The sequence below is a fragment of the Heterocephalus glaber genome, unplaced genomic scaffold (genome assembly GCF_053883595.1).
Source record: "Heterocephalus glaber isolate CG9 unplaced genomic scaffold, H.glaber_assembly_v1.0 deba00001465, whole genome shotgun sequence".
In the NCBI taxonomy this organism is placed as follows: Eukaryota; Metazoa; Chordata; class Mammalia; order Rodentia; family Bathyergidae; genus Heterocephalus; species Heterocephalus glaber.
In genome coordinates, this window is record NW_028258312.1 from 2,726,220 (window position 1) to 2,746,240 (window position 20,021).

General features: G+C 41.1%; 1 protein-coding gene across 1 annotated transcript in view; it reads left to right on the forward strand.

Annotated features, from left to right (window-relative positions):
* Reep5 (receptor accessory protein 5) overlaps nucleotides 1–18,390 on the forward strand; it is a 38,975-nt gene extending 20,585 nt beyond the window's left edge. Inside the window, exons 3-5 of the mRNA XM_004841792.3 lie at nucleotides 671–809; nucleotides 11,779–11,947; nucleotides 16,399–18,390. Of these exons, the coding sequence (XP_004841849.2) occupies nucleotides 671–809; nucleotides 11,779–11,947; nucleotides 16,399–16,448 (358 nt within the window). The 3' untranslated portion in view covers nucleotides 16,449–18,390. The remainder of the gene's footprint in view (nucleotides 1–670; nucleotides 810–11,778; nucleotides 11,948–16,398) is intronic.
* The last annotated feature ends 1,631 nt before the right edge of the window (nucleotides 18,391–20,021 follow it).

Genomic DNA, 20,021 nt, shown 5'->3' on the forward strand with positions numbered 1-20,021 from the left:
TATAGAGCTTCAGGTTTAAAATAAAGGAAATTTCCGTGATTCAGAAGTAAAAGATTATTTAAAATTTATTTCCACCTCTTTGCAGTATGAATTTTATCTAGGAGTTAGGGTTGGGAATGTCATTAACTGATGAGGTGAGGAGGGTTCACAGCCCGGGGATCACACAAGGACAGTTTGAACAAAATGGACGCTGAGACACTGGTTTTTACCTTTCATTATGCAGTATGTTGTGGGTTTGGGCAATGTCTGACATGTGTTCTGGAAATTCCTTATGAGGAGCTTCTACGCTCCCATGCTGCACTTCACTTATTAATGTGCACTGGAGCCTGAATTCTTCCTGAGTGCTTGCTAGGGAAGTGGGATTGCTGTAGTTCAGTCACTGGTGGCACCGGCGGGGCTGGGATGGAGGCTCTAGCAGGCTGTAGATCCACAGAGTGACAGCTTGGGGTGGTTTTTATGGCGGCCTGAAGGCTGGAGACAAGTTATGACAACATTTATTTTGCTCTCTCCACATTGCTTGAGTCTTTATCTTTGTACTCTACTTCTGCTGACACTGAGTACATTTGCCTGGGTTTCGCCGTGGTGTTGGAGATCAGGCTATGAAAGTATGTTTGAAAATGTTTACTGAGATCTTCCCAAATGATGTGCTTTCTTTTGTATTTCCTTCCAGAATGAAAGCCATAGAGAGTCCCAACAAAGATGACGATACCCAGTGGCTGACCTATTGGGTAGTGTATGGTGTGTTCAGCATTGCCGAGTTCTTCTCTGATCTCTTCCTGTCATGGTTCCCCTTCTACTACATGCTGAAGGTATGTTGGCTTCTAGCTGCTCTTTCCTTCCACTTATATATATTTGCTTTGCTTTGTACCATTAAAATTCCAGCCCAGGACCTGTGTGGGAACAAATGCTTCAGTGTTAGACATCGTAGATGTTGTCTCAGATTATAAATAAGACAGGATCCAATGTCAAACTTCCTTTGTATACTGTCTTAGAAAATAGCCAGAGCAGTTGTATGTTCAAGATGGAAATACTAGAATCTAAATATAGATGTGTTTGCTTAGAGCTGTCTTTGTATACTTTGATGTGGAAGCATTGCAAATGTCAGCAGGTCATTAATTATTCAGTGGTGAGCAGTGAGTCATTTCTGGAAGGAAAAATGCTCATTTCTTTTATAGGTTTAGAGAAAGAGGATGTACAGTTAGCTCTCTGATAAAGTCAGTTTAGTGACTTTGATAATTACAAAGTCAGGGATCAGCAGGAACAACTGTAGTTACTAGCAACTGGCCCGGGGGGAAAGGGATAGGAAATTTAAACTTAGTCATAATGGAACTTGTATAGACTCCGGACTTGTACCAGAAGTGAGAATGAAAAAGTTCACAACTCTTAATGGGTAGAGTGGTTCTTTTCACGAACTGGGATGAGCTGTCTGGAGAGGATCTGTCAGGTCATTTGGACATACAGCCTCTGCTTTGAGGTAGCTGGTATGATGTAAATGATGCCTCCCGTCCTCAGGCTCTGACTTGCAAACTGAAGGAGCTGGATGGTGTGGTGTGCCCAACTCAGGAATTCTAGGGCCTTTTCCTTCCCTTTCTTTTCATAAGTATTCATTTTAGTAAAAGCTACACATGCCATGGTTTAAAGATTCAATAGTTCTGTAAGGTTTTACATCAGTTCTGCACCTTCTTAAATGCAGCCACTTGGTCACTTCATTTATGGTAATTGTCATTTACCTCTATGTTGCTGAAAAATAGGCTTGGTTTAAGGACTTTTTTCTATTGTATACATTAGCTCTTGATTCCCCCTGAAAGATATATTTTGCCTCTTTTTTTCCATTGGCCTTGCCACATGTATGCAGCCTTTCCTTGTCCCCATCCTACTAATGTGTGTACCTTTAGTCACTGCTTACTGAATTATGACTTTGAAAATGCTGAATTTTGACTATAGTATACGTGTAGTGTTGTTATTTCCTCTGCAACTAATAATTGTTATATATTCAAACATATTTGTAGCATCCTTAGTATTTGTCTTGCATAACCTGCATGTCTGTGTACTTTTAACATATGGTTAATAATCTATTTTAAAATTCTTGGTCAGTCAATTCTAATATTTTTACTCCTCTCAGAATCTGTAGTTGATTATGTTGTTTTTCTTTTAGAATGGTTGTATTCATCAAATATCTTACAGTTTTGGCCTGCAAACTCACTTTCCTTCAGGGCTTTCAGATGCTCTGCCAGGGTGTAGAGTGGAAGAAGCCACACCCAGGCCATCCTGGTCTTGCATATTCAGTTTGGGTAGCAGGTGGGGCTCATGGCAACCCCACTCAGAGTTTGGCCCTGAGCTGCAGAGGAGCCAGTTAATAACTCTTCTTCCAACCCCCCAACTCCCTGGGTCTAGGCTTTGCCCTCCCTCTCCTGGGTTGTAATTCACAAGCCTATGTGGCAGCTTGGAGTGGGGGTGGTAACTAGTCCCCAGCTTTTTTCTTCAGCGCCTTAGAGGATCAACAGTTTTATGCCAAAATCTTTGTTTTGTTTTTTGGGTTTTTTTTTTTGGTACCAGGGATTGAACTCGGGACCTTGCGCTTCTGAGGCAGGCAGCGGAACCACTGAGCTAAATCCCTGGCCCCTAAAATCTTTGATTTAGAAAAACGTAAATGAGAAAGTTTTTCAATGTTGAGCTATAGAAGAAAAATGCAAAAGATACAAAGAAGAAAGATTTGATAAATTTGGCTAAATAAAATTTTTGAAAATTAAATTTCTGTATGACAGTGAGCAGTATAAACAAAGTTAAAATGACAGACTAAGAGATATAATTACAATATTTATACCAAATAAGAAACTAATACCCTGAATATGTAGAAATTTTTCCAAGTAAAAAGAAAAACGGGTGAAGCTCCTATATGGATATTTCATAGAAAAGAAAAAATATGAGTGACCAGAAAATATCTCACTAATGATCTGGGAAATGTGAATTCAAATAGTGCAAGCTTGTATTTTTTTTTTGGTACTGGGGATCGAACTTGGGACCTTGTGCTTGTGAGGCAGGCGGTGGAACCACTGAGCTAAATCCCTGCCCCTGCAATCCTGTATTTTGCTCATTATATTGGTAGGTATTTTGAAGATTGAAAATTCCTGGTATAGATGTGTACCCGGAAGTGGACTCGTGGTGTGTAACTGTGAAAGGTCTGTTGCTGCTGAGAGAGCCAGTGGCTTAGAGACACAGTGATGGGAGAGGAAGGGAAGGGGCTTTCGAGCAAGGAGCTAGTGCCTCTGTGAGAAGGCTTTGGTGGGCTTTCCTGTGGGAATGGGATCTCAGTCCTGGAGTGCGTCCAGGGACCCTAGTGTGGAGAAGTGGCCAGTTCTGGAATGTGTGCACATCTTCTCCTGGGCCCAAAGTCACATAGTCATCCTGGACCTGTGACTCTAGGGGAACACAGTTGTTTAGAGGTCTGTGTGCCTGCTTTCTAGCTGGTCTCTGCTCTATACTTTTACAGCTTCCTTTGAATTAGGACTTTTCCTGAAGCCTGGAAGGGGGGTGTTAGTGCTGTCAACCAGCTGTAGTTAGTTGTGAAGATGTGCAGGGAGAAAATGTCACCATGTATAAATTGAAAAGGAAGGAAGAAAAGGAGAAAAACCTTTCAGCTTGGAGGTGGCTTCCGTAGTAGTGGTACTGGTAATGAGTAGGGGCGTAAGTTAGAATAGCCTTTCTGGGGCCGGGGATTTAGCTCAGTGGTTTCACCGCCTGCGGCACAAGCACAAGGACCCAAGTTCGATCCTTGGTACCAAAAAAAAAAAAAGAATAGTCTTTTCCCTAGGCTATTTGACAGTTTCTTGTTGAACTGAAAATTAACACATTAACAGTTCTGTCCTAAGGAAATATCCACAGTGCATAAAGGCGGCACAAAGATATTCACTGCAGCAATTTTTGTTATAAGTAAAAGGAACAATTGAAAGTTCCATCAACAGACGAATAAGTGAATAGTACAGTACATCCACACAGTTAAGTGGAATGAAACAGATCCATATATATATATATATTTTTGCATAATTCATTAATCATAAAAAATTATAGATCACAGATAGTGTGACACTATTTGGTAAAAAAGATGAGGTAAATTTTAAAAATCGATGAAAACATATTCAGTATAGATTGCTTTCATCACCACAGAATGCCTTTTAAGACAGTTGAAGGATTTTCCTTTCAAAATATATAGGAAAATTGATCTGCAGAAAGATTTAAGATTTCAAAGATTGCTGGATATTTTTGGTATGTTTTGTTATTCAAAGACTTTGTGTTTATAAAATATTTTATAATCTTTAATTTGGGTGTAACATTTTAAACATCAGATAATTCTGAAGCCCTTAATAGGATCTGTCCAATGGCACTGACCATTAGTGCAGTGTCTAATGGAAAGAACTTTTGTCCTGGGCCCACTTGCTGTCTGCAGTAAACAGTATCACGTCAGCAGAACTGCTTCCGCCAGTATCTGACCTCCACTTCTCGAGCATGAGCAGCCTGACTTCTAGCCTTCTCTTGATCAACTCTGCTAATGAGACCACAGATAGGGAGAGAGCCCAGAAGAAGAGACAAACACTGAATCATTTCTGTTTGGTTTAGAAGTACATTTTAAAAATTGCGTTGTAGCAGATTTTCTTCTCTAAAAGGTAAAATGAATGCATCCATTAGAAGTCTCCAGCTTCACAGAATCATGGTGTGGGCGAGAGTGAATTCACTGTGTGTTCCAAATAGATAAAATACTTGAGTGAATTAAAAATTGATTCTGGTCATCAGAATGCTTTCTTCCTGCATTAGTGGCATTGTGAGTGGCTCCAGTGAACAGACTGAGTCTCTGAATTGCAGAGTCTGTGGAAGTTGAGGAGAATTTCACATTTTAAGGACTAGCATAAATCTCACCTGTGCTGTGCAGCAATCACGTAATGATTGTATGAGATTGTGTGAAAGAGAGCTGGAAGCTTAGTAGTTTATCTTTTGCAGAATTACTGTTATATTAGCCAGCTTTCCTGTTGCTGAGGCGTAACACTTGACACACACAACTGTTTTTTTTTTGGTACCAGTCTTGTGCTTGTGGGGCAGGCGGCAGAACCACTGAGCTAAATCCCCGGCCCAACACCCACAACTTTTAAACACTTTTTTCCATTTCCCAACGTCCATTATACATTTCAGTCCTTATTTCCACTTTTGGTTTCTCACATAAGAGAAACAACTCGGTATTCAAACATATGTGTCCGATTTATTTCACTTAAGAGTATGGTCTCAAGGTCCATCCATTTAACTATAAATGTCTGAAGCTCATCCTTCGTTAAGGCAGACTAGTACTCCATTGTATAAAAAAACCCCACATCTTCTTTATCCACTCACCAGTTAATGGGCACTTGGGCTGTTTCCAAGGTTTAGCTATTACAAACTGTGCTGCTATAAACATGGATGTGCATATGTTGCTGTTGTATGATACGTTTAAGTCATTTTTTGTTTTGCTTTTTTTTGTTTTTTTTTGTTTTTTGGTACCAGGGATTGAACTTGGGTCCTTGCGCTTGCAAGGCAGGCGACAGAACCACTGAGCTAAATCCCGGGCCCTGATACTTTTAAGTCTTTCAGGAAGATACCAAGAAGAGGTATAGCCAGGTCAAATGGAACCTCTAGTTTTAGTTTCTTGAGAAATCTCCGCACTGATTGCACCCATCTACATTCTCACCAATAGTGGAGCAGAGTTCCTCTTTGCTCACAGCCCCTCCAGCATTTGTTATTGGTTGATTTCTTGATAGCAGCCATTCTTTCTGGAGATGGAGTCTCAGTGTTGTTTTAATTTGCATCTCTCAAATGACCAGTGCTGTTGCACATTTTTCTGTGTAATTGCTGTTGCTAATTCTTTACCTGAGAAGTGTTTTTCATTTCAGATGACCATTTTTGCAATGGGTCTTTAAATTTGGGGGGGTCTGATTTTGAGTTCTTTATATATTCTAGATAATAGTCCTTTATCTGAACAGCTGGTAAAAATTTTTTTCCAAGGGCCGGGGATTTAGCTCAGTGGTGCCACTGCCTGTCTTGCAAGGCCAAGGTCCTGAGTTTGATCCCCGGTACAGGGCAGCGAAAAAAAAGAATTTAAGAAAAAAATGGAAACAAAGTCTATGTAAATAGGGAAGGGTGGAGGAGGTGAAGGGTGCACAGGTAATGGGGAAAAAGTAAGAACCAGTGTTCATCATGTACAGGTACAAAGCACCCAATGATAAATGTAGAAGTAAGGTATACCTAAAATGTACCAATAAAAGAATTTAAGCAAGAAAATTTTTTTTTCCCCACTCTGTGGGTTGTCTCTTCATTCTGTTGGTGGTTTCTCTTGCTGTGCAAAAGCTTTTTAATAAGACGAGGAGGTCCCAGTTGTTGATTCTTTTAGTATTTTCCCCGCGGTCTGGGTTTTGTTCATGAAGTCTTTGCCTACTCCTATGTCCTCAAGCATCTACCTATTCTCTCTTCCAGCAGATTTAGTGTTTCTGTTTTAATATTTAGATCTTTGATCTATTTCAATTTTAGGTTAGTGTGCGGTGAAACATACGGGTCTAGTTTCAATCTTTGGCATGTGGAAAACCAGTTTTTCCAGCATCATTTATTGAAAAGGCTTTCTTCCAGTGAAGGTGTTTGGCTCCTTTGTCAAAGGTAAGGTGATTGAGTGCTGACACCCACAACTTAAAGGAGAGGTTTAACTTGGCTCACGGCTTCAGAGACTTCAGTCCCTGCTTGGCTGGAGCCAAGGCAGGAGCATCATGGCAGAAGGGTGTGGTGGCATAAAGGTGCTTGCTTCATGGTGGCCGGGAAGCCGAGCAGGGGACAAGCACCAGTGAGAGATGCACCCTCCAAGTGCATCTCCGTCCCTATGGATGTGAACTTCTTTGGGCCCCACCTCTAAACAGCACATTCAGCTGTGAACATCAGTGGGCCAGTTCATTGATGGGTAGAGTACCCCACGACCCAGTCGTCTTTGCAGGAGGCTCTTAATCCAGTCAAGTGGATATCAAGATTAACCATCATATATATTGTTAGCTTTTTTTTCATTTTTATAAAGTGGCCTATAGAATTGGAGGAAAGTATGAGGAATCAATGGCCAGGCATCAAAGCATGTTTGAGATAATATACAATGTCTTTACCTAGAGACTGGTTCATACACGTCCCGACCTTTGCTTTGAGGTCTATCCTTGAGAAGTGTTGGAAGATACTTTTAAAAGCCTTTCTTCTCTGTGAAATTTATGTATGTTTCATTATTTAAGTTTTTACATATAGAGCCCTATGTGCCAGATTCAGTTCTAGGTTTAGGGAATGCTTTGGTGACTAAAATAAAGTCCTTGATGTCATGCTGTTTACAAATGCTGTAGGGGGGCATGTTTTAGATAGAGAAGAAAATAACATTTGTAATCCTACTATGGTGACCATTTTGTAGTCTTCCTTTTTGTGTGCAAATACATTGGTCTGTGTAAATAAAGATACACAAACATTTCCCTTAGGCACTTGTGTGTGCTTGAGGCCACATTCAATATATGTGATTCTGCATCTTCAGGTTAGCACGAATGTTTTCTCATGTTACTAGATATTTGGCATAGTTATTCAGTCTTATAATTTACCGACTTCCCTGTTCACATGTTTCACTATTATGTTGCAAGGAGCATCTCTACCTTATGTTTACTCTCATTTAAGTGGTGTTCTAGATTTCTAGAACAAGTTAGACTCTGGTAAGCTTAGGTCCTGATCTAGATTATCACTGTGCATTTCCTCCCATTGCCAGAGCATGGGGTTTCTCTTTTTCACCTTTGTAAGTGGCCAGAAAATAGGGAAATCTTCTCTGATATGTTCTTTTTGAGCTTTTATTTGTGCAGGCAGAGCAACTCCCCCTGTTCTCCAATAAGATGGGGTCTCACTGATTCCCAGATTAGCCTTGAATTCCCAAGGTCAAGCAGTCCTCGTGCCTCAGCCTCCCAAGTGCCCAAGGTTACAGGTGCATGCCACCTTGCCTGGCTTGAACACCAAATTTTTAATTTAGCCCATCAGTATTTTTTTTTTTTTTGGTACCGGGGATAGAACTCGGGTCCTTGAACTTGCGCAGCAGGCGGCGAAACCACTGAGCTAAATCCCTGGCCCCATCCCATCACTATTCTTGAAAATACTTTCTAGGATGTATGGTTTCTGATCAAGTTATTAGAGCATACTTAGTGTGTAAATTTTTTTCTGACATTAACACTCAGTTCTGACCAGGATAGTTCCCTCTGTGTGCCAAACATATTTCTATCCTAGAAATATTTCTTCAGGAGAAAAATTGGACGGTGAGAAGATTGGAAACACAGAATTGTCTAACCTATTGTGATTTATGGATTCATTGTGTCAGTACTAATAGTCACAAGAGTTCAGTTGGGAAAGCATGCGCTCTGACAGGCAGATAAGTTGTAGGGACCCATGGGAGAATTGTCAGCTGGCACTTTGAGGACAGCTTGATTAAGAGGACAGCAAATCTGTGTGGGTGACTTTAATTAACTTGGGGTGCTCCTGAACTGCATAAGTTAGATTAGGAAGAGGGGGTTGTAAAAGCTGGTGGCAGAATATAACCTTGAGAATTGAACAGTAATTAACTTTATTAATATAAGAAAGTAATTTCACTTGAGAACTGGAAAGTGCTAAGGATGTCGGTAGAGAACAGTAATTATTTAACTGTCTCAAGATAATAGCTAGAGGTACTAGAAAGTAGTAAGCTAACTATCTGGCATGTAGCCTACCAAGTAACCACACTGAAGAGATTCACAGATGTAAATGCCGACCCTGCCCTGTTTGGAAGTCTTGCCTCAGCTCAGCCAGAAAAGATAATCAGTGTGGCTGGATTGGTGAAGGGTGGGGACCTACATAGACAGATGTTTCAAGGGTAACACTACTGCTAATAGACTTTCTTCAAATACATGAATTGTGACTTTGCTAAAACCCTACGGAAGAGAAAATTAACGCTTAGGTTGAGTTGAGTAGTCACAAAACAGACCCCAGCTTCCAGTTATTGATCCATTGAGTCATTTTCACTTCACTTTTTTTTTTGGTACCAGGGATCGAAGTTGGGACCTTGTGCTTGCGAGGCAGGCAGCGGAACCACTGAGCTAAGTCCCTGGCCCATTTTCACCTCACTTTGATGCTCGTGGTTCTGATGTGGGTGGGTGTCTGTCCATGAATAATCCATTCCTGCAAGTCAGACATTCTGTGGAGGAATACCAGTTTTTTGAGAAGGGGTCTTGCTATGTTGCTCATCCTGGCCTGAAACTCCTGGGCTCAGGTGCCTCAGCCTCCCAAGTAGCTGAGCACATACCACTGCACTGGCTCCTTCATTGTAAGTGAGAAAAATTTAAATGTGTTCTATGGCCTAAAACTCCTAACCAGTTTCCTATATAATAAAGCATAGCAAAAACATATTTAGGTAGCAAATATATTGGGATGTTAGATGTTAAAACTAACTGCTGTCAAATAGTCAATAGCGTTGGTAGGATACTACTGCTTTGTGACTACAACCCCTTGGCACTGTTCGTGCTCTTCAAAATGCCCATGAGGAGTTCTGGTGTTTTGTCAAAATTGTTACCTCAACATTTTGTTTACTATGCTGAGTTTGGGTGTGTATGTATAAGCATATCCTGTATAAAAGCGATCGTGGAAAAGCAGGAAGCTTGGGTATGAAAACTTAGTCTTCCATAGGGAACTAGGGAGATGGTCTGCAGGGTCCACTGAAATTCACCTGGCACTAGGCAGAGGAAAGGAAAGGTGCAGCCAGTAATAAATGCAGTCCCTTTGTTCTCATTGTGTGTTAAAGCAAATGTGCCACTCTGGTTCCCTTTGGCAGCATCTTTTAGTTTCCTGAGATCTGCTTGCTGGCCAGACAGAGAGGCTGGAGCCAAGTAGCTGGGAAAATTAACAGTAAACATGGAACTCCCCATGCATACTGAGGGTAGTTGAAGGCATTGGCTTCATGGGACCCTTAACAGCTGGGTCGGCACTGTGAGGGCGGGTTGGAGTCTGTGCTTGCCTGTTCACGTTTGTGGTGTTGCTGTATACTTGTAGTAGTCTCATCTTTACCCTTCCCTCTCTGTTGTGGCCACTTTCCCTTCCTTTGCTTTCCTCACTCAAAATCCCATTATCTAGGCTGTGGCTTCTGGCTGGGCACAGGTAGCGGCTGTGGTGTCATCAACGTGGGGCAAAATTCAGCCGTCCCTGGAGTTACATTTGTAGGTGCAGGTGAAGACAGAAGAAGCAGTCTTTCCACTTTACCCTCAAGGGCTGCAACGCGCCTATTAGTATCTCCCACCGTGGAGAAAATCTTCTCAAGCATAGCCTCAGTGGTGTCTGTGGTCCTCCGTACTTTCGGGCTGCTTGTCGAGGAGATCCTCTCTGAGAGCCGCCTCAGCACCTCCTCCACGGTCCGCTCTACATTGAGGAACATCTCCGCACTGCTAGGCTGCCGCACTGGGGCATTCCTCCCAGGGGCCTCTTGCATCTTGTGCAGTGTCGGGGCCTGCACTTGGGCGTGGAGAAGAGTGATTCTGGCCTTGAAGGAAGAGTAAAGCCCGTGAGGATGCACAGGATAACCAGGGGTTTTACCTATAGCTGTTACAGTCACTCATTCTGCATATGAGTATTTGATGGTGTTTTATCACCTAATTTTGTTTGCACATTTACATATTGAAATGTATATATTATTTTTGTATGTCATTACTTTGGATTTCATTTCAGGTAGTAAAAGAGTTACAAAATATTTAAATATTCTTGGTTCTAGGATTTGCTATTCTCCACGTAAAGCTAACAGATTAGCCTGTTACTATCTTTGAATATTGGTAGAAGACACAGTATTTTTTAAGACATAGTATTCTTGCAATAGAGACAAAGCCCTTACTATTTCAATAGTAATATTTCAAGTGCTTTTTATTATTTTACAAAATTACAAGTGGTAGATTGGTAAATTTCAATTTATACCTATTTTATAGAAGGGAAAACATACTTAAGCAGTTAAGTAATTTACATAGGTTTGCCCAGGTATTATGGCATGAACAGGATACTAGTGTCTCTGAGCCTGTCTCTTATCTCTGTACTACCCTGATTCAGAGTCCCTGTTTGTAGCTAGCCCCAGTAGCACAGGAGGGTCACTTGCACCCAGGAGTTTGAGGCCAGTCTGGGTAACAGACCCTTCCTTGGGGGCGAAAAAATGTATGTATATCTGTATTACTTGTTTGTTAGCTAGAGAAATATGTGTTCATTCTTATTAATTTCAAGTTTGAGATCAAATTCTGATGGAAATATTAAAATTTATAATTATGGATTTAGTTCTGAATTTTAAATATTTAAAAAATTTTACATATTCCAAAGATAAATAATTATCACAAGATAAAATTACAGACTTATATAAGACCAATTTATATATTTGAAAGAAATGTATAAGTTCAGGAATTTTAATCTTGAATATTTGCCTTATGTTTATTAATATTACTATATAAGCCATCTTGGGAGTTCGTATTTGTCAGGTACCTCTTACAGCTATAATCTGAAAAACTGCTGGACCTAGTATGCTTTATCTTTTCTTTTTCACTCAGCTTTTCCTTCCTAGCTCATTACTGGTCATGTTTCTGTCCATCTCCATTAGCCTACAGAAGACATGGGCAGCGGTGCCCCTGGATAGCCCTCCCTCCCAGGTCGCAGTGGACAGAGCGCCCTGCACCGCCGCCCCTCTCACCTCACTGAGCCTGTTCTTCCTCCCTGCAGTGCGGCTTCCTGTTGTGGTGTATGGCCCCGAGCCCTTCTAATGGAGCGGAGCTGCTCTACAAGCGCATCATCCGTCCTTTCTTCCTGAAGCACGAGTCCCAGGTAGACAGTGTGGTGAAGGACCTGAAAGACAAAGCCAAAGAGACTGCAGATGTCATCACTAAAGAAGGTGAGACCCAAGGACAAGTTGGTTCACAGGTGGAGAAGATAGGAGCATTGGCTCAAATACCATTAAGGCTTCCTGGCCACCTTGTCCTCTCAGCTTTCCTCAGCCAAACGCCAGGCCATATAAAGGGATTTCTGTACCAAGAGTTTGCCTGGTTGCCCTCACTTTTCCCTAGTTCTTACTTCCTGACACATTAGTGCAGCACACTAAGAAAAATGACTTCCCTACTGGAGGCAGAGATATTAGAGAATCATATATATTTACTTATAAACATAGTCTCTTTAATTCAGTTCAGGGTGATCTGTTTAGTGTTTTGAATGGTTTCTGTTACAGAGCCAAAAGAATACTCTTTCTCAGCTCCTCTAATTGATTCATTCAAATATTATTGAGGTATTTAATATGGCCCAAGCATGTTCCTAGCACTGGCAGTCAACCAAAGAGACCATACTCCTTTATGCTTATGGTCTAGTTGAGACTACAGTCTAGTTTAATGATTAAAGTATTATATGAAGTATTTATCAGATGAGAAGAAATAGACAGAAGCATATTGAGTAACAGGGACTAGAGGAATGGTTACAGTTTTAAGCAGGGGAATTAGGAAATCCTTACCAAGAAGGCTGTACTGAACATAGTAAAGAAAGGAACAGTGGGGAAGAATGTTCCAGAAGGAGCTGTACATGCAAAAGCCTTGAGGTAGGAGTACAAAGGAAGTGATCTAGAGGGATAGGAGGAAGAGACAAGGTCAGAGAAGTTGGGGTAGAGGCTGGACAGCAGGTCACATTATGCTTTATAGGCTTTTAATTTTTCATGTGAAGTAAAATGGTTTTAGAGCATTTTGAGCAGAGGAGAAACATTATCTTTCCTGTGTTTTGATAAGATCACTATGGTCACTACACTAAGAATGGATTTAGAGAAGTGGAAATTGGGAGACTAGTTAAAAGGTTACCCACTAACTGGCTGGGATGGTGAGAGTCTCTTGGAAGGGATAAGAAATGCCAGTAGCGGGGGATAAGAAATCCAATGTCAGGGATTTAGCTCAGTGGTTCCGCTGCCTGCCTCGAAAGCACAAGGACCTGAGTTCAATCTCCAGTACCAAAAAAAAAAAAATGCCAATAGGATTTCCTCAGGAATCAGGCCTGGAATCAGAGAGAAGTCAAGGCTAACACCCAGCTCTTCAGCCTTAATAGGTAGGATGATGGAATTGGCATTCAGCTGGGGAAGACTGGGTAGTACAGATTTAGATGGAGGAAAATACAGAATTCAGTATGGGACATATGTTTAAAGTGCTTCTTAGATATTGCCTGGAGTAGTCAACAGCCAGTTGGATGTAGATGTCAAGAGTTGAAGAAACAGCTCTGGATTGGGGATTTAGGGAGATGAGAAGTCATCAGCCAAGCAGGCCAGTAGGGAAGGAAGGGCCCCTTGAAGCAAGTCTTGAGAGTGTAATGTCCTTGGAGCCAGATGAAAGTGTTTCAAAGAGGAGGAAGTGACCCACTTGTCACATGTAAAGACTGGGTAAGTGAAGACTGAGCACTGATAGACTTAGCAATAAGGAGGACACTAGTGATTGAGAAGACATGTTTTTGCAGTGTGAGAACAAACTCCTATCTGGAAGAGATTTCAGAGAGCAGGAGAAAAGGGATGGAAGAGTATAGAAATCTCCTGCAAAGGAGAGCAGAAGAATGGGGCCATGAGGGGGAGGAGGAACTAGGGTCCTGAGAATTTTAAAACTTTTTCTTAGGGTAGGAGAAATAAGGCATGTTTGAAAACCAGTAGGAATGATCGGTTAGCAAAAAATGATGATAGGGTGTTGGTCTGAGGGAAGCTCTTCCAAAAAAAAAAAAAACCTCCACCAACAAATAAATGATAGGAGAGAGTGAACTGCTGGAGCTCTGTCCTTGACTGGGTCAGAGAGACAATCTGGTGTGCACAGAGACTGAGCAAAGGACCTGGAACATTTTACAACAGGAGGGAAACCAGGGTTTGTGGGAGAGATGCTAGTTAGGCAGGCATGAGTGGCTGTGGGAGCATCAAGTAGTAATTTTCTAATGGCTTCAGACTCCTCCGTAGAAGAGGAAGGCAGGCCACCTGAGAGATGCTGGGGAAGGAGGCGGTGGGAAGAGGAGATATGAATGAACAGCCATATAGGATAGAGGTCGGCAGAAGTTCTGCAGAGGACCAGATTAACAAGACTTCAGACTTGGGGCTGTCAAGGTCTCTGCAACTACTCAGCTCTGCCATTGTGGCCCTAAAGCAGCCCAAGACCTTATGTGGGGACGTATGGTGGTAGTTTTCTGGTCTCTCGGACGGTGGGAAAGGAAGTGGACTGGCATGTTGTCATGAGGACTGCCAGGCAGCTTTACTCACTTGAGATCTGTGTTCATGAACTCAAGGTGGGATGTTCACCTTTGTTTTTCTCCAGCTGCATTCACTACAGGGTGGCCGCAGAGTAAGTGGAGAGTTGTGTCAAGGTTGTGATTTTAAGCAAGAATGATGGGGCATGAGTGGGACTATGGAATGGTTAATGTTTGATGATGAAATTTAAGTTGGGTAAGGGCAGAAGAGTAAGAGTAAGAGAAGGACTCCGAAGCATAACGGAATGAGCGGCAGAGATACAAGGCGATGGTGGAGAGGGATTCTGGAGCCACCACAGCTACTGGTAATGACAAGCGTCATGGCAGGAGTGCTGTGCTGTAGGCTGGATGGAATATAACGGATATCGTAGGGGAGGAACTAAGAGGTTCAAGATATTAGAAGAGTTATGTCTACATGAATATTAAAATAGATTGACATTAAGTGTTGGAGATACTCACTTAGGAGCTAAAATCGTCAAGAAATGAGACCGTATGGGCTGGGGATGTAGCTCAGTGGTGCTGTGCCTGCCTGGCAAGCACAAGGCCCAGAGTTTGATTCCCAGTACCAGAAAAAAAAAAAGTTAGACAGTAGGCTAAGAGTCAGAGGACTAGGGAAAGGTGAATGGGTGATAGAATCTGATGTGTGAGATTCTGAAAGTGGCAGTGAAGACAGGCAGTGCCTACCAGCTCCCCAGAGCCAGGGGCACTGGGTCATGGGAAGAAAAGCCAGCTGCGACTTGAGCAAGAACTTCCTTGGGGACAGCAATGCTCTGCCAGCAGGAAGGTAAAGAAAACTTTCAAAGAATGGGGATCGAGAGTCTGCTGGTGACGGCTTTGAGTTCCAGAGGGGCTCAAGGGCTGGAGAAATTGAGAAGTGGGTGGTGGACATTGTTTACGGGATATCTGTTAGAGCTCCATGGTAGTTAGGTCAGGAGATGAGAGGTGGGCTGACCACTGTGGACGTAAGATCTGCCGCGGCAGGGCCCAGCGGCACTGAGGCTGGGAGGAGTGATGCCCCCATTTCTCCCTCCTGGAGCTCATTTCCCTTTGGGTTTCTGTGTCTGGGGATAAACACCAGTCTGCTTCATGACATTTTGCTGTAACTTTAAAAACCTTCACTTCCTCCTGCCTCAGGAGCTCTAGTTCAAGAGCTTTCTTTTCTGTTCCTCTTTGCCCATAGCCTGACAGGCAGCCTGTGCTGGTGTTGTCTCTGTCTTGTGCACCCGTATTTATAGCTCTCGGTCTCGTACTCATGAGCACTCTGCAGTCAGTCTAACTCGATATGACGCATTCTGAACCAGGCATAAAAATCAAGAGCAACTTGGGTGTTGACACATTTAAAACATTTCTCAGAACTTCTGGATTCCCTAGGAATTTTATATATAGGGCTAGTTGAGAGGCTGAAATTCCTTCTTTGTAACTTTGTCCAACAATTCTAATTGAGGAAAGGAGGAGCAGCTGTCGGGCAGCTGGTGGACAAAGAGGGCCCCCTTGGCTCTCATCACCGAGCTCATCTGTGCTCCATCAGAAACAGCTGCAGTCTGTGGACTCACTGTGGCTTCCCGACAGCCTCCTTGCCTCTGTGCCCTACCATGTCACCCCACGCACTGGTTCTTACAACACATTCAAAGCCTCTCCCCATCATAGGGGGTGCTCACAGTGAGGAAGAGAAATACTTCTAGTGCTGGAATGAGCCTTTCTCTGATTTTTGTCACCACAGGATAGATATGACAACTTAGTTCTCAGATTGAGGAGTACAGAAATCTTACAGGGAAAGTACCCGAACGCAGGTGAGATTCTGGTTATATAAAGGAACACTACTGCTGTGGAATCTCTGCTTTTGATGCTTACAGGAGAGTAGAGGGCAAGTAGTTTAGGTGACACTGTCGTAACAGGGCTAAATTTTGCTCAAATCTACAGCATTTGTGTGCTGCAAAGGTTCTCTGTCCATTTCGTGGAAGCCCACCCAGCCCTGACCACAAACCTCAGCGTGCTCTCATCTGCCCATGAGTCATCTAAGTTTTGTTATTTGCTAGCCAAATTAGGCACGGAGCTTGTATTACAAAAAGTTTTGAAAAAATTTTCTTTTCCTTCTAATAGCCAAGAAAGCTACAGTGAACTTACTGGGTGAAGAGAAGAAAAGCACCTAGATCCTCAGCTGGATGGAGCTTTCCTGCCTTCTCCATACCTCCCTCGTACAGCTTGATGTTATGTCAGGGACTGTGGTATAATCATTTTGATAATGTTGCCTTGGAAACATTTTTGATATATTAAAAAACAAATGTGTTGTAAGTTTTTTTGCTTTCACTATCTGTATACATAGAGAACATTAATTTAAATTTAATGCAGTGGGCAATATCTAAATTTTTGAAAATATATTTTTCCCCTGGGTAGGAAAAGATGTGTGTGTCATTATCCTGCAGGAAATATAAAGTCAAATAAAATTATGTATCCCACAGGCTCCCTACTTTACTGGGGTCGCTCTGCATGCATTTTCTCTGTATTTAACATTTAGTCTTTATGTTTCTACATCATGTAATATAAAATTTCATAGAATTCTTAAATGTCTCAATGTATTTATGTATATAAAGAGAAATGTTGCTATGACTGTAATGTGCATAATGCTCATGAGGAAGGGGGTGGAGGGGAAGTTATACATTCATTTATAAATTCTGTACAGTGGGACCACCTGCCAAAAGCAGAAGGTACCATTCTACTGGTGTGATCTGCTAAATACTACTTCAGAAAACAAATACAAATTAGTAATGTTCAAAGTGAGAGATGCAATTGAATGCACATTGGCCTGGTTACTTTCCTAACATTGTAGTCCTGAATATTAGTCACTCTTGTGGTAAGCAGTGAAATTTATATACATGTTAGTCTGTAGCTCCCAATTCCCTGTAGAAATAGTAATGCTATCTTATCTACTTAAGCTTTAGATTTGTCTGTTTTTAAGTAAAATGAAAGCCATTCCTGGTTTTACCTTCATAGCTGAGTAATTTATTTTAGTCTTTTTTTTCCCCTCTGTCCTTTTTTAAACCAGTTTAAGAAACCTTTCAAGACACGATGCCAGAGGTGTTCTTGTTTATATCACTAGCACCAGCACACCAGTGACGACACCTAACCTAAGAGCATTTCTGGGAGGATTAAAGGAAATAGGGTAAAATCTGCCATCTGGTTGGAAGTGGTCAAGTCAAACTGCCTTCAGCTTTTTCTCTGGATTTTAATGTCAAAGTTAAGGCTTCCCTAGTTTACATGAGTTGACTAGACTAAAACAAATGTATAATGAAATTAAGAAGATTAAATAAAGATTAGCTCTTCTTCAAATGATCTGATCATAATGATACCTAATGATGTAAAAAATTAATCACAAATAAGGGATATTATCACCTAAATGTAATATGGATCAGCACCTGTTTTTCCAAAAAAGAAAAAAAAAAAGATTATTAGGTGTCTTCAAGAAAACAGTAAACTTTTTATAAAAAAAAGAATTGGTTTTTGGAGGGGAAAAAAAATATCAAGCCTTAGGTTAGAAAAAGTTCTCTCTAAAAGTATTGCAATCTCTGCCATAAATTGAAGTACACGTTTAGTGGGACACAGTGACATGTGCCTGCAATCTCAGCTAGTTGGAAGGCTAAGGAGGATTACAAGTTCAAGGTCAGTGTGTGGAATTTAGCAAGACTGTCACAAGAAATTATAAGAACTAGGCATATAGCTCCACAGTAGAGCACTTGGTAGCATTTGTGAGTATTCTAGATTCCATCCTCAGTACTAGAAAAAAAAGTACACTTCATGGTGTACTTTTCTAGCATACAAAATGTGTAATCATACTATTTGTATACAGGATATATTATTAGGATGAGGTGGCATAAAATATTATAATTACAGGTTAATCAGTAAAAAAACTACAATAGTAAAATATAAATGCAATTTTTTTGTTGCCTTAATACCACAGCTTGCTTCTATAGTGCATTTGATAAGAAATTTAAGTTGTTTTTTGGCAGCTTAAGTGTACATTAATGGCAAAAGTTATGAGTTGAGTAATTCTGTCTCTATGCCAATTTCCCAAATAAAATATTGCCATTAACTGGATGGAAAACAAATCATTTATTTGTACATGAATGGTATTTCAAGGGTATGTGAGGTTATAGAATTTCTCCTAAACACTGAAATTCTTCAAAATGAAGGAAAGAATTCCTGCAGCAGTTCCTCTCACATGAAAGCTTGTTATTCAGATCACCAAAGTTATTGCTACTCTAGTGAGTCTTCTATCCATAGTCTGCAGAAAATGATCATGGACTTTTAAGTAAGCGATCTGTCCTGAAGGTAGGCTATTCTGAATAGAAATGGATGTGCAGTAGTGGGCCCTATCAGTGGTAATCTGTGCCAGGGCTCCCAGTGGATTTTGAAGCTGAAGATAGCATTGAACCCTATATAAATATACTGTTTTTGCTCCCTGTACCTATGGAAAGTTTATAAGTTAGGGAAGCTAAGAAATTAATAAGTGATTATAGCAATGTACTGTCATTAGACAATGTGGCCTCAAAATATCTTACACCATGCTGTACTGTATTTTAAGATTAGTTGACCTAGAGTAACAAACCAAGGAAGACAGAACTGCAGAGAACTGCAGATAAAGGACTACTCGAAGCAGCAAAGTTTATTCATGTAGGTTTATAAATTTTGCTCAAATCTTAGGTTAAGAAAAATGTACAAAATAAGATGAAATATAGTTGTTAAATGAGAAATGAATTTTATTAACTGCATTCCTCACCTGGGTTGTAATTTTTTTTTTTTTTGGTACCAGGGATTGAACTCAGGACCTTGCGCTTGCGAAGCAGGCTGCAGAAACACTGAGCTAAATCCCTGGTCTTGGGTTGTAATTTTTCCTTGGTGGTTATTGTCAAAGGAAAAGACTCCTTAAAGAAAACATCAACCAAAAAAGATTTCTATAAATAATTAACATTAGACTTAATGGAAACCTAAACCACTGCTTTCTACCTGCATATTGCATTACATACAAAGAAGTCTTATGACTTAAGGTAGTGTGTTGCATATATATGCCTGTAGTAAACACTTCTTTTATAGGCCTCCATATTATTATGGACCTTCTGTTTTTAAGAAGAGACCAAGAACCAGGAGTGGTGATGCACACCTGTAATCCCAGTGCTTGGGAGGCTGAGGTAGGATTGCTACAAGTTCGACACCAGACTGGGCTATATAGTGAGTTCAAGGCCAGGCTGAATTACACAGTGAGACTCTCAATGACAAAAAAAACCCCTGAAAAATAAAAGAGAAAGCTGGGCATCATGACACATGCTTGTAATCTCAGCTAGTTGGGAGTCTGAGACACCAAAATTCTAAATTTGAGGACAACCTGGGCAATTTAGTGAGATCCTCTCTCAAAAAATAAGGACTGAGGGCTGGGGATTTAGCTCAGTGGTTCCACCGCCTGCCTCACAAGCGCAAGGTCCGGAATTTGATCCCTGGTACCAAAAACAAAAACAAAAAAACCCAAAAAACCAGAACTGAGAATATAGCTCAGTGCAAAGCCCTGGTACATGTGCTTTTGTTCATGGTCTCCTACATCTGCTTTTTTGTATGTTCATAAACACAGAATTTAGCATAACATAGGTACAATTCAGCCATCAAATTTCATTGTTATATGTAGCATGACCTAGAAGTAAATATATTTGGAAATGATCTTTAAAGTTTTTCTGGCT